General features: G+C 35.0%; 1 protein-coding gene across 1 annotated transcript in view; it reads left to right on the forward strand.

The window, feature by feature from the left end:
• Positions 1-7,554: 7,554 nt before the first annotated feature.
• Positions 7,555-12,762, forward strand: part of LRP6 (LDL receptor related protein 6) — a 473,927-nt gene continuing 468,719 nt past the window's right edge. The window contains exon 1 of the mRNA XM_053718916.1: positions 7,555-7,867. Coding sequence (XP_053574891.1) covers positions 7,813-7,867 — 55 coding nt within the window. The 5' untranslated portion in view covers positions 7,555-7,812. The remainder of the gene's footprint in view (positions 7,868-12,762) is intronic.

Consider the following 12,762-nt stretch of genomic DNA (forward strand, 5'->3'; position numbering starts at 1 on the left):
CAGATGGCACTACCAATTCATTAATTAAATAAATAAAAGGTAGACAGAAACACAGAAAAGCATTCGGGTGGAGAGGGAGAGAGAGAAGGGGGGAGAGACACAGAGGGTTAGAGAGAGAGAGAGAGACACAATCACACACAGAGGGTTAGAGAGAGAGAGACTCACACACAGAGGGTTAGAGAGAGAGAGAGAGAGAGAAAGAAAGAGAGACACAATCAACCACAGAGGGTTAGAGATAGAGAAATAAAAAGAGAGTGACACACAATCACACACAGAGGGTTAGAGAGAGACACACAATCACATACAGAGGGTTAGAGAAAGAGAGACACAATCACACACAGAGGGTTAGATAGAGAGAGAGACACAATCACACACAGAGGGTTAGAGAGAGAAAAAGAGAGAGAGAGACACAATCATACACAGAGGGTTAGAGAGAGAAAGAGAAAGAGAGAGAGACACAATCACACACAGAGGGTTAGAGAGAGAAAGAGAGAGAGAGAGAGACACAATCACACACAGAGGGTTAGAGAGAGAGACGCAATCACACACAGAGGGTTAGAGAAAGAAAGAGAGACACAATCACACACAGAGGGTTAGAGAGAGAGAGAGAGAGAGAGAGACAGACAATCACACACTGAGTGTGGCTAAAACACTGCTCAGTCTCTCTGCCTCTCTTCCTGCTCTGTATAAGGAAGTGACAGTGGCACATTCCACTGCACTTAGAGGGGAAGAACAGAACTCTCTTTTTCACTTTAGCAAAGCTGGCAGCTTCACAGGACAGCAACAAAATAAATGAAAGTTTTTTTTTCCGTTTTTGTTTTGTTTTATATGATTTAACATCCAGCCCCAACCATAAGTTCCACTTACTAATGCCTCTCACTGGATTGGTTCAGCCCAAATAGGACTGCCTCAAATAAGCAGTTAATGGGCCATGCAATGATCTTAACCACTTTCATCCAGTAGGTGGCGCAGCATGTTGTGTAATGGTGGGCAGACCTGCTTGTGCCTCTCAATTGCACAACATGTAGCTGTGAAAAAAAAATGCTGGGGAAAAAAAATTTGCAATTTTTTTTTAAGCCAATAAAAAAAATATATTTTGCCCATATGAGAGGTGAAGCACTGCCTCACCTGCCTCTAGTGACTGCACATCACTGCTTTAAAGGGACAGTCTACCATAGAATTGTTATTGTTTCAAAAGCTAGATAATCCCTTTATTACCCATTCCCCAGTTTTGCATAACCAACACTGTTATAGTAATATACTTTTTACCTCTGTGATTACCTTGTATCTAGGAACCTTCTTCCAGCCCCCTGATCACATGACTGTGACTGTTTATTATCTATTGTCTTAAATTTAGCATTGTTTTGTGCTAAATCTTAAATAACCCCCTGTGCCTGAACACAGTGTTATCTATATGGCCCACGTGCACTTTCTGTCTCTTTGTGTTGAAAAGAGATTTTAAAAGCCTGTGATAAGAGGCAGCCCTCAAAGGCTTAGAAATTAGCATATGAGCCTATCTATGTTTAGTTAAGAATACCTATCTATGTTAAGTTAAGAATACCAAGAGAAAAAAAGCAAATTTAATGATAAAAGTAAACTGGAAAGTTGATTAAAATTAAAAGTCCTATCTGAATAATGAAAGTTTAATTTATACTAGACTGTCCCTTTAAAGTAATATCCAAAATCAAAGATTTTTAAAAACACTTAAAACACCTTATTATAACTTACTCCCTATGAGTAATATATTAATCAGAATTTTTAGTTGATGTTTTCTGTTCCTTTAACCCCTGCAAAGAGGTTTAACCTTTTCCTGACGTTAGGACATTCAATGCCGTCCTAACATTGATAGGCTTTAGCGCCGTTAGGATGGCATGGAACGTCCTAGCCGTTTGGTTGTACTGAAGCCAACAGTGCTTCCAGAATGGGATTGGACATGGTGAGTGTGCCTAGCATTGTAGGCTCGACCCCCTGACCCGATAACATCTTTGACATTTTTCGATTGCATGCATGATTGCGAGATTTAAATTTGTTTACAATGGAACGTTCTTTCGATGTTGACAAATCAAACAGATCACGAAAGGGTTAACATTTAGTAAGAGTCAGCTCCAGAGCAACTATGCACTACTATGAACTAGATGAACGCACCTGGAGCATGCTGAAAAGGGAAACTTTGCTGCATAAAGAGAAGTGAGCAGGGGGCACAACTTAAAAATTACAATTGTCTCTATTTTTGTACGCATGTGTTTTTCTATTAGGGTATTAAAGTGACAGAAAACCCCAGCATTTTCTTTTTTTATTTGGATAGCACATACAATTGAAAACAACTTTCCAATTTACTTCTATTATCAAATTTGCTTCATTTTCTTGTTATCCTTTGCTGAAGGAACAGTATTGCACTACTAGCAACCAGCTGAACACAACTAATTAGCCAATCACAAGAAACAAATGTGTGCAGGCACCAATCAGCAGCTAGCTCCCACTAGTGTAGGATATGTGCGTATTCTTTTTCAACAAGGGAAACCAAGAGAACAAAACACATTTTAAAATAGAAGTAAATTTAAAAGTGTCTCAAAATGATATGCTCTATCTGAATAGTGCAAGTTTAATTTTGACTTTCCTTTCCCTTTAAGTATTTAGTCACAACCTCGTCACCTTTTTAGTTTGCGAGAAAAAACAGTGAGATCTGTAGGGATGTTTACATAATTATGCTGGGATCTGAGAGATCATTTCATACACGCCCATGGAACACGCATGTTCAGCCCATTTTACGACAAATCAACAATTACGCTTTGTATTTTGTGTTTTTGCACATCCAGTTAAATTACGATTTAAGATGTGCATAGTTAATAAGATTTATTTGTGAGTAATTTAAATACAAATTTTACATATTTGATAAAATATGATTTTTCTTATGTTTTTCTATATTAATTCAATACCGTTAGTAAGTAATGTTGACTACCCCTTTAAACAAATAGTTATTTGCAAGCAAAAATAAAATGCTCTAACACATTAGAGAATTTTCTTTTTCCACTTTTATGTCCCTTTAAAGGGACATAATACTCATATGCTAAATCACTTGAAACTGATGCAGTATAACTATAAAAAGCTGACAGGAAAATATCACCTGAGCATCTCTATATAAAAAAGGAAGATATTTTACCTCACAATCTCCTCAGCTCAGCAGAGTTAGTTCTGTGTAAAAAGTTATACTTCACCTGCTCCCAGCTGCAGGTAAAAAATAAAAAAAATGAAGAAATGAACAGCAGCCAATCAGCATCAGCAGTGCTGAGGTCATGAACTCTTACTGTGATCTCATGAGATTTGACTTAACTCTCATGAGATTTCATAGTAAGCTTCCTTTACCTGATTGGTGAAATAATATGAGAGTTCATGAGGTTCATCCTTTCAGCTGTCCCAGGACAGACACACTAAAATGCTGCTTAGAAATCCTTTACAATGGGAGGTGGCTACTGAGGAACTTTTGAGGTAAAATATCTTTCTTTTTTACATAGAGATGTTCAGGCGATATTTTCTAGTCAGCTTTTTACAGCTATGCTGCATCACTTTCAAGTGTTTAAACATTTGGGTATTATGTCCCTTTAATACAAACAGTAACTATGGTCCGATTATCAAAAACCCAGTGGCAGGGATAGAAATAATGCAATTCCACCCCCCCACCCCCGAGTATTATATTGTAATGTATGTGTCTTCTTCCCCTCTAGAACCCAGCTCAAGCTAAAATTTGCCTTTCTAAAATTCTTTAAGGGACCTCACATTACTGTCGAGGCTTCTTAGATAACCCTGCCAGATCACTGAGCTTTAGAGAATAGAGACCCTAGTTACTTTAATTAAAGGGACAGTCAAATCCCCCAAAAAATGTCATGATTCAAATAGGGCATGTAATTTTCAACAACTTTCCAATTTACTTTTATCACCAATTTTGTTCTCTTGGTATTCTTAGTTGAAACCTAAACCAAGGAGGTTCATATGTTAATTTCTTAGACCTTGAAGTCCGCCTCTAATCTGAATGCATTTTGACAGTTTTTCCCCACTAGAGGGCATTCGTTCATGTGTTTCATATAGATAACATTGAGCTCACGCACGTGAAGTTACCTAGGAGTGAGCACTGATTGGCTAAAATGCAAGTCTGTCAAAAGAGCTGAAATAAGGGGGCAGTTTGCAGAGGCATAGATACAAGGTAAATACAGAGGTAAAATGTATATTATAACTGTGTTGGTTATGCAAAACTGGGGAATGGTTAAAGGGACACTGAGCCCAATTTTTTACTTTCGTGATTCATGGAGCATGCAATTTTATTTTTGTTTACTAATTTTTATTGAGGTTTAGTACATAATAATACAATCAGAGAATACTTAAAAAGGCATAAAAAATACAAAAAAAAGAAAAGTAATCATAATGGTAAAAGATATACAATCATGACTGTTACATCACAGATAAAAAATAGACTAGTGTAACATTGTGCAAACAAGAGAGCAAACCCAATTAATATTGAAGCAGTGCCCCAATTTTTTCCAGGCCTGGATTATTGTATATATGGAACTGAGTAGTTTCACTTTTTTCGGAATTACGCCCACCGGGCAATGAATAAGAGCTACAGGGTGGTAGGGATAAAGTATATTATCCTCCAGCTTGTTATTAGTAAAATAATCTTTGTTCAAAATCCAGTCTATCAAAATGCACAATAAAAAAAAGCAGTATTTATTAAGATCCGGAAGAGCCAGTCCACCGAACTTCCAGGGAAGGTAAAGTTTATTAATGGAAATTTGCAGTCTTTTACACCTCCAGATGAAGTATCGAAGAGCAGTGTTCAAGCTCCTCCAGTCCTTAGTTTTTAGAATAACTGGGACATTCTGCAATGCATAGAGTATTTTTGGGAGAAGGACCATTTTGAACAAAGCTATGAGTCCTGATAGTGTTAGCGGGAGATTTTGCCAGCTTCTCATATGATCTTTTATTTTAGTGAGAATCGGGGAAATATTAAGGCGATACCAGTCTTGGGGGTTTAGTGATATGTTAATTCCAATATATTTAAATGAGGAAACAACATTTTTAAATGGCGTCTCAGCTAAAGAAAACATTCTTTTTAATCCACAATAATTCAGTCTTAGAGGTATTAATCTTATAACCAGAGAAAGCCCCAAAGGACCTTATAAGCGAAAGTAATAATGGAATATTCGTTCTACTATTAGAAATATACACCAGTACATCATCCGCATATAAGGCAATTTTTATAGCATGCAATTTTAAGCAACTTTCTAATTTACTCCTATTATCAATTTTTCTTTGTACTCTTGCTATCTTTATTTAAAAAAAGAAGGCATCTTAGCTAAGGAGCCAGCCAATTTTTGGTTCAGACCCTGGACAGCACTTGTTTATTGTTGGGTGAATGTATCCACCAATCAGCAAGAACAACCCAGGTTGTTCAACAAAATGGGCCGCATCTAAACTTACATTCTTGCTTTTCAAATAACGATACTAAGAGAATGAAGAAAAATTGATAATAGGAGTAAATTAGAAAGTTGCTTAAAATTACATGCTCTATCTGAATCACGAAAGGAAAAAAAAATGGGTTCAGTGTCCCTTTAATAAAGGGATTATCTATCTTTTTAAACAACAAACATTCTGGTGTTGATTGTCCCTTTAAATTATAAATGGATCACACATTTTTAACTTTATTAAAATGTTAGAATGTCACTTTAAATTGTAAAAACTGAATTTTAAATGACTGAGGCTAATATTTTATGTTTACACTTCATACAAAATAGGACACACAAACAAAAAATGTTTTATTTTGCTTATGTTTGACCGAGAAAACAATTTCTGTACCTTCATATTAAAATAAACTAAGATAAAATATATTTTTGAATTTGCAATTTATAATATTTTTTTTTTTTTAGAAAGAAGTATTATTAATTTGTCTACTCTATATTAGGGCTGTTCAATTGATGGCAAATTAAAATATTTTTTATGGTTTTCTGTCTACAACCATAATAATTTATGTATGAATGTATTTATTGTTAAATTCAAATTTGTACTGGTTGCAGAAATAATTCCTGGAGTAGCTGAAATGTTGGCTCACCTCCTGTAATAGTAAGCATTGATATTTATTATCACATTATTAATAGTACATTCATTTTGTATAAATACATACTGTAGTATATAACAGCAATTATGGACTACACAGTCTTGTTTTAGCATAAACTTAGAAAAGCCTTGAGTTATGGCATAGCTTATATTTTTTTCTTTAGCCAATTAGAGACAAATAGAAATGAGTTTTTGCTCTAATCAGTCACTGTGTAAACTATGCCAGGTCAGAATTAATTTCACCTTTCTTTGAGAGAGTAGACAAACCATAATTTTAAGTGTAAAACTACAGGAAAATTGGCAAAATAAATTATGAATATACACTACAAAGTTATTTGTTAAGTAAATACTTAATAGGAATATATAGACAATGAGACATAAAAAAAACAAAACAATTTTAGATTGTAATTAATCAGATAGAGCATAACATTTAAACAATGTTTCCAATATACTTATATTATCACATTTGCTTCATACTCTTGGCATTCTTTGTTAAAGGACCAGCAATGGCAGTTTGTGAAGGTAATATTTGTGGGGGAGCTATTTGGGGGACTAAGAAAGGTGGTGAACAAAATATAAAGATCTCTTTGCACCTCAATGGGGGTGCTACATTTGCATTTGGAGGGGCATAGCACCCCTCAGCACCTCCATTGAAGTGCCACTGGATAAGAGTGAAGGCTTATATGTACAGCCACCAATTAGCACATATCTCCCAGTAGTGCATTGCAGTTCCTGAGACTACTTAGATATGCTTTTAAAAAAGTGGAGCAAATTATTAGATTAAAAAAAAATCTGGAAGGTTGCTTATAATGACATGCTTAATTTGAATCACAAAAGAAAATGTGGGGTTTAATGTTCCTTTAAAACTAAAACCAAGAAGTTCCTTCCACTTCCATAAATTATTTTACTTTATTATATAAAAATAGAAGTAATATTAAAGCAAACTGGAACAATGTTTCAAACCTAAAGTATTCATTTATATGGTTTTAAATACACTATGGAACATTACATTCTCTATTTTTTTACCAAAGCGAAATATAACTTTAGAAATAAATTATAACAAATAGTTTTAACAATATAACACTTATATCTGCATTATTATTTTAGCATTCTGATCTCTAGTGTTCCTAAGAATACTAGGTAGTAGTAAGCAGGCAGAATAGAGACGTACACTTGTTTCATTACGTCTAAGCACCCTGCTGTTAACATTTGTTGTTGACTAACAAGTTTGTTATTCTCCTCTTTTACATGCACCCAGCTGGCTAACCTCTCACTATAGTTCGGGGCTTCACAAACCCCTCACTAAGGGTAGGCCGGAGAAACACGTCCCGGCTGCGGCTATCCAGACTCGTGTGGGGGAGGGAAGAGACAAAGTAGTCCCTTTGGAATCCCGCCCCATTTTCCCGTTTTGCGTGGCGTGCAGAGTCCTGTCTCACAGCATCGTGTATTTCTACCGCACAGTTAACGTTTTTTGTGTTTTTATCAGTTTATATGCATGATTTTCGGTATAGCTTTTAATAGATGCACTGCAATATCACTCCGCGTTAGGAGCAGGAGGAGGAGAGAAGCTGTAGCGGGTTCACAAGAAGCATGGAGGGGCCGGAATGGGGCTGCCAGGACCCTGAGCCTGTGGATTATTGACGGAGCCAAGTTCCCCCTCCCTCCTCCCGTAGCGGAATGTCTGGGCCCCGCCGGTAACACGAAGAGATGGGAGCCGTACTGAAGAGTCTGTTGGTGTGCAGCCTGAGCTGCCTCCTGAGGGGTGAGACTGTGGGAACAGGGGACGGAAATGAGGGATAGCTGTGATTGTGAGGTGGGGGCGCTGCATATGGTGATGGAGGCCCAAGCTCTGGCCTGAGATGATATACGGAGCTTGGGCTGATACATAAATCACAGCATTAAAATGGTGGGTGAAAGCCAGGGCCTGTTTCAAGTTAAAGGTCGGAGCATACCCTGCACATACAAACAGACCGCAACTTATTCCCTTTATGCTTAACAGACTCCCTATTTACCGTGCACAGGAATAACAGCATCAATATCAACTTAAAACGCGATTTCCCTTATAAAACGTCTGTACACCCACGAACTCTGATATAACAACATTAGATATTGCTACATAACATAAGTTGGTATCAAAGTAGGGTAAAAGAAATGTGTGTTTATATGTGCACTGGTTCGGGATTAGTTGGAAAAAATATATTTTCCTCAGCTAGTCTTGTACCAGAAACAATCTTTCTTTTTCTTTTTTTTTTAACTACTTAAATTGAGTGGGCTTATATCTTTCCCCCTCAGTGGTTATATAGTAAGTTTTATATCCTCCTAAATAAATTATACACACAAGACTTGATAAAAATAAGGAAGAGTTTTAGAAGCTTTGCCTCTGAGATTTTTTTTTTTTTTACCTTTTTTAGCAGTCATAGAGCTGTGATTTGTTGGGAAGCCAAGTGATTTTCAAGATCTTTATTGTAGAGACAAGCATTTTCTCTTATTTGGGTGCTAATTTGACGCTGTATACATTCCCAGGACTGCTAGTGATTAAAGAGCAGCTTTGTTCTGCATTGTTACTTTTTTATTTAGAGCCAACATTTTGTGATGGTGGACTTGGTCTTTGCAATGATTATTCTTTTAATTTTACATTCCTTTAGATGATCAACTCATGACAATATAGATGTCATTTCCCTTTAAACTTGTTGCACAAAAACAAATGATAGAAATAAAGTGGTTTCCTTTTTTGTTTTTAATGTGTCGGGTATATACTAAGTTTCAATTGTATGATCTTTTTGTTTACTAGGATTTTTTTTTTCTTTTTGTGGTGTCTAAAGCTTTCTACTTTTTTTTTTTTCTTTTTCTTCTGTTCCATTAAGTTCTTTGTGTTCATACTGTGCGTTGGAGTAAATACTCAAACTTCTATGTAGCTGCAGACATCTGATCTCTAGGGAAAAGTCTTAGAAGTGCCCCTATGCTATTTAGATCTTTCCCTTTATGTTCTCAAAGTACATACTGAGTAAATAAATTATAGTGGAGATATTGCATATATATGTAATTAAAGACACACAGCTTTCATGCAGCACACATTTTGAAGGTAACGCTATTTTAATAGAGCTATAGCTTATCCCTTTCTGTTTTGATTGACATATCCCAAATTCTATTGTTACTGGTTTGTAGCTCTTATTTAAAAATCAAAGTAGTTCTGTATTTGTTAATCTTTTCATATTCTGAATATGGTTTCATAAACTCCCTCTCTTATTTTCAGTAAGCACTACAGTGTTAACAGCAATGGAAAGGTTAAACTGCTCAACAAAAGGCTCCTGCATTCCTGTATGCTGTGGGAATGAAAAACACTTCTCAAATGTCTAATTGTAAATGCTTCAGCCATAGATTTTCAACAAAGCTCAGCCCATTTGAGTATCAGACTAGACATACAGCTTACATAAAAATTTTTCCAACATTATACAAGTTTCCTATTTTTACCATTGTGTGAAACAGAGTAAAAATTTGAAGTGAACCCTAATATTTCAAAACTTCTTGCAGTGGACTTTAATGGAAGTCATAAAACTGTATTTTTCGTCTGAGACCACTAATAGTTAATCTATTTGGAAGGATTTGCAACTCTAAATATACTATTTTGTCTGTTTTAAGTTGTCTTCAGAAAAGTTTTTAAACTACAGCATTTTGGTATTAATTTCAAACCGTACTCAAGTTGTGTATATTTATAGTAGGTTATAAACATGTTCAGATTTTTTTTTCTGTAGCAGCAGGGAAGCTTATTTCGAAGTCAAAACAAATTGTTGCATAATTTTTAGTTCAAAGATTTTTAAACTCTGTTTTACCAGTATTTTCTTAAGGATTGGCCTTCTACTATTAAAAATGTATACTCTTGTTTGGCAGTGTTTGTGCACAAAACTATACAATGCCAAACAGTTTTATACTGGTAGAATGCTTCAAGCATAATCTGGATGTATTAGGGTCACTTTGGGACATACTCCCAGAAGATCTGCATGCCAGCCGTTTCCATCTTTAAAGAGATTCTTATGGAGTCTTTTCCATATGGTCTTTGAATTCCAACCATTTCTTAAAAGAGAATTCCCTTTACACCTGGAAGTCTTTATGTTCTCCTCTGCAGTTGAAGGCTTCTTCAGAAACTAGAGTTATTATAACTCAGCATTGTGTGAAATACAGAGGCTGGTGAAAAAAATTAATTATTTTTCCATGCATTTGTTTGAGATTTTTGGTACAAAGTGAATATAATGTTGTCTTTGATTATCCTTAATGTGGAGCAGATGTGCCTTCTGTTTGTTTTTGCCCTCAGTGCAGGTCCTAAGTCTGATAACCTCCTTTTGTTCAGAAAATACATTTGTAGATAAATGCATTTACAAATTTTATATAGAATGTGTACATTTATGGCGAGACTGAATTGGATCAGTCATGCTTGGGTTTTAAAAAATAAATAAAAATAAAATCCTTTATTAACCTTCAGCTGATTGCCTTTAATTTTGTTATGACGATAATACATTGTACAGTATTTAAAAATGTGAACTTACTATAGAGAGTTTGTCACTGACCACAAACCAAAAAAATAAGTATAAGTAAAGGACCTTATTAGGAAAAATTGACACATGGGTAGAACTTCCAACTTATTAAAAACATCACAACTCACTGGGTGTCCACTCAAGGATTAAAATGCAGTTTCTGCTAATTAATTTTTTTTAATAAACAAATTTGATTTCTCTGCAATTATCATTTATAGTTTAATCTCTAATGTGAGTAAATCACCTTCTCATACCTGCGTAACTGAATTTGCAGATTAGACTTGCTAAATATTTGTAAAACGCACACAAAAAAACCCGAAAAAAAACCTCCCAATCAATACTGAAACATGTTTACTATTATAAACAATATTTCTATACAGTTCAAGGTGGGAAAAAAATTCAATGATTTAAAAAAAACCCCCCCAAAAAAAAACTTTTTTTTAAAATACAATTCTTGTTGCGCAAAAATCTATTTAAGATACATTATAATCTAAAGGTTATTCATCTTGGAATATAGTTTTGTTTTTAATTAAATAGCTAGATGCTGTATTTTCAAGGCTGTAATGTTTAATTTTTTTGATAAATTAATTCCATTAATCCATTCACAATATCACGCTCTCCCAGATGTTTGTCAGATTATTTTAGCAAATTTTTCTATCTTGAGGATATAATCACATATTTTGTAGTTCTCAAAACATGAATTTGTATTTGCAGAAATAACATGCCTCCCCCCCCCCACAGTAAAAATGTTATTAAATAAACATACAATGTTAAGAAATAGACCTTAAAGGGAAATCATATTGAAATAAAACTTTTGGGTTTTAGATAGAGCATACAATTTTCCGATTTACTTCTATTATCAAATTTGCTTAATTCTCTTGGTATCCTTTAAAGGTGAGCTAAACAGTTTGGGCGAGACAGTGACAAGCAGCTAGCTTACAGTAATGCATTGCTTAAGTCTACCTATGTATGCTTTTCAACAATGGAAATCAAGAGAACAAATTAGATAAGAAAATCTGTTAAAAATTGCATATTCTTTCTGAATCATGAAAGATTAATTTTGATTTTACTGTCCCTTTTAATGCCATTGATCCCCTGCAAATCTATGTACACAGAATCAACTAATACAAAGTTTCAAGAAACTCACTATGTAGAAGATTGTTTGTAGTAGAATAGATCTATATAAGGACCTAAGTGTGAGGAGGGAGGGGCAAGCATTTAAATACAATTAAATGTTTTTGTTAAATAAAACATTATTAATATTTTTGTTATTGTAATGGGTTTTCTCCTTCAAATAAAGTACAGCTGATAAATTGATCAAATATGAATGATTAACATATTAAGCTGGAGATCGTTCACCTCCCAATAATTTCAATGATCTATCTATGCATATCTAATTATATATAACCAAATCACTAATGTTTCTGATGTAACTGGAATAATCTGAATAGTTATGATTCTTAAATTGAAAACTATGATTTAAATTGGTCTTACTGACTAGTGATTTAAATAAAATCCACTCTGCTGCAGTGTAGTCATTTTGGCTTGATGAGTGCATTCAGGGCCATATTTTTGACAGACCGGCCTAGGCCCAGCTCACCCTTGCATCTCTGCCTATGATGTGTGGGGCTGCAGCACCGGTGGCCCACCAGGAAATTTCCTGGCATCCTGATGAGCCATAGCTATTATTTCTGTGGTTGCAGCCTAAAAAGGCACAGCACACATTTTGCATACTGCAGGTTTTTAAAATACATGTAAATGTTCTTATATTGAGAGGTTTACCCTGGTCATGAAGATGCTGCCAGTCAGCATTATTAGCTGAGCCATTAAAGGGGCACTCAAGTCAAAATAAACTTTTATGATTCATATAGAACATGCAGTTTAATGAAACTCTCCAATTTACTTCCATTATCAAAGTTTGCACATTCTTTTTATATTCACGCTTTCTGGAGAGCAAGATCCTACTGAACATGTGCACAAGCTCACAGGGTATACGTATACTAGTCTCTGATTGGCTGGCTGATGTCTGTCACATGATACAGGGGGACGGAAAATGGGAGAAAAAATAAATTTGTCAGAAAAAAAATCTGCTGCATATTTAAAAGTCAGAGTAAGTTCTATTGCCTTA

The sequence above is a fragment of the Bombina bombina genome, chromosome 6 (assembly GCF_027579735.1).
Source record: "Bombina bombina isolate aBomBom1 chromosome 6, aBomBom1.pri, whole genome shotgun sequence".
Taxonomy (NCBI): domain Eukaryota; kingdom Metazoa; phylum Chordata; class Amphibia; order Anura; family Bombinatoridae; genus Bombina; species Bombina bombina.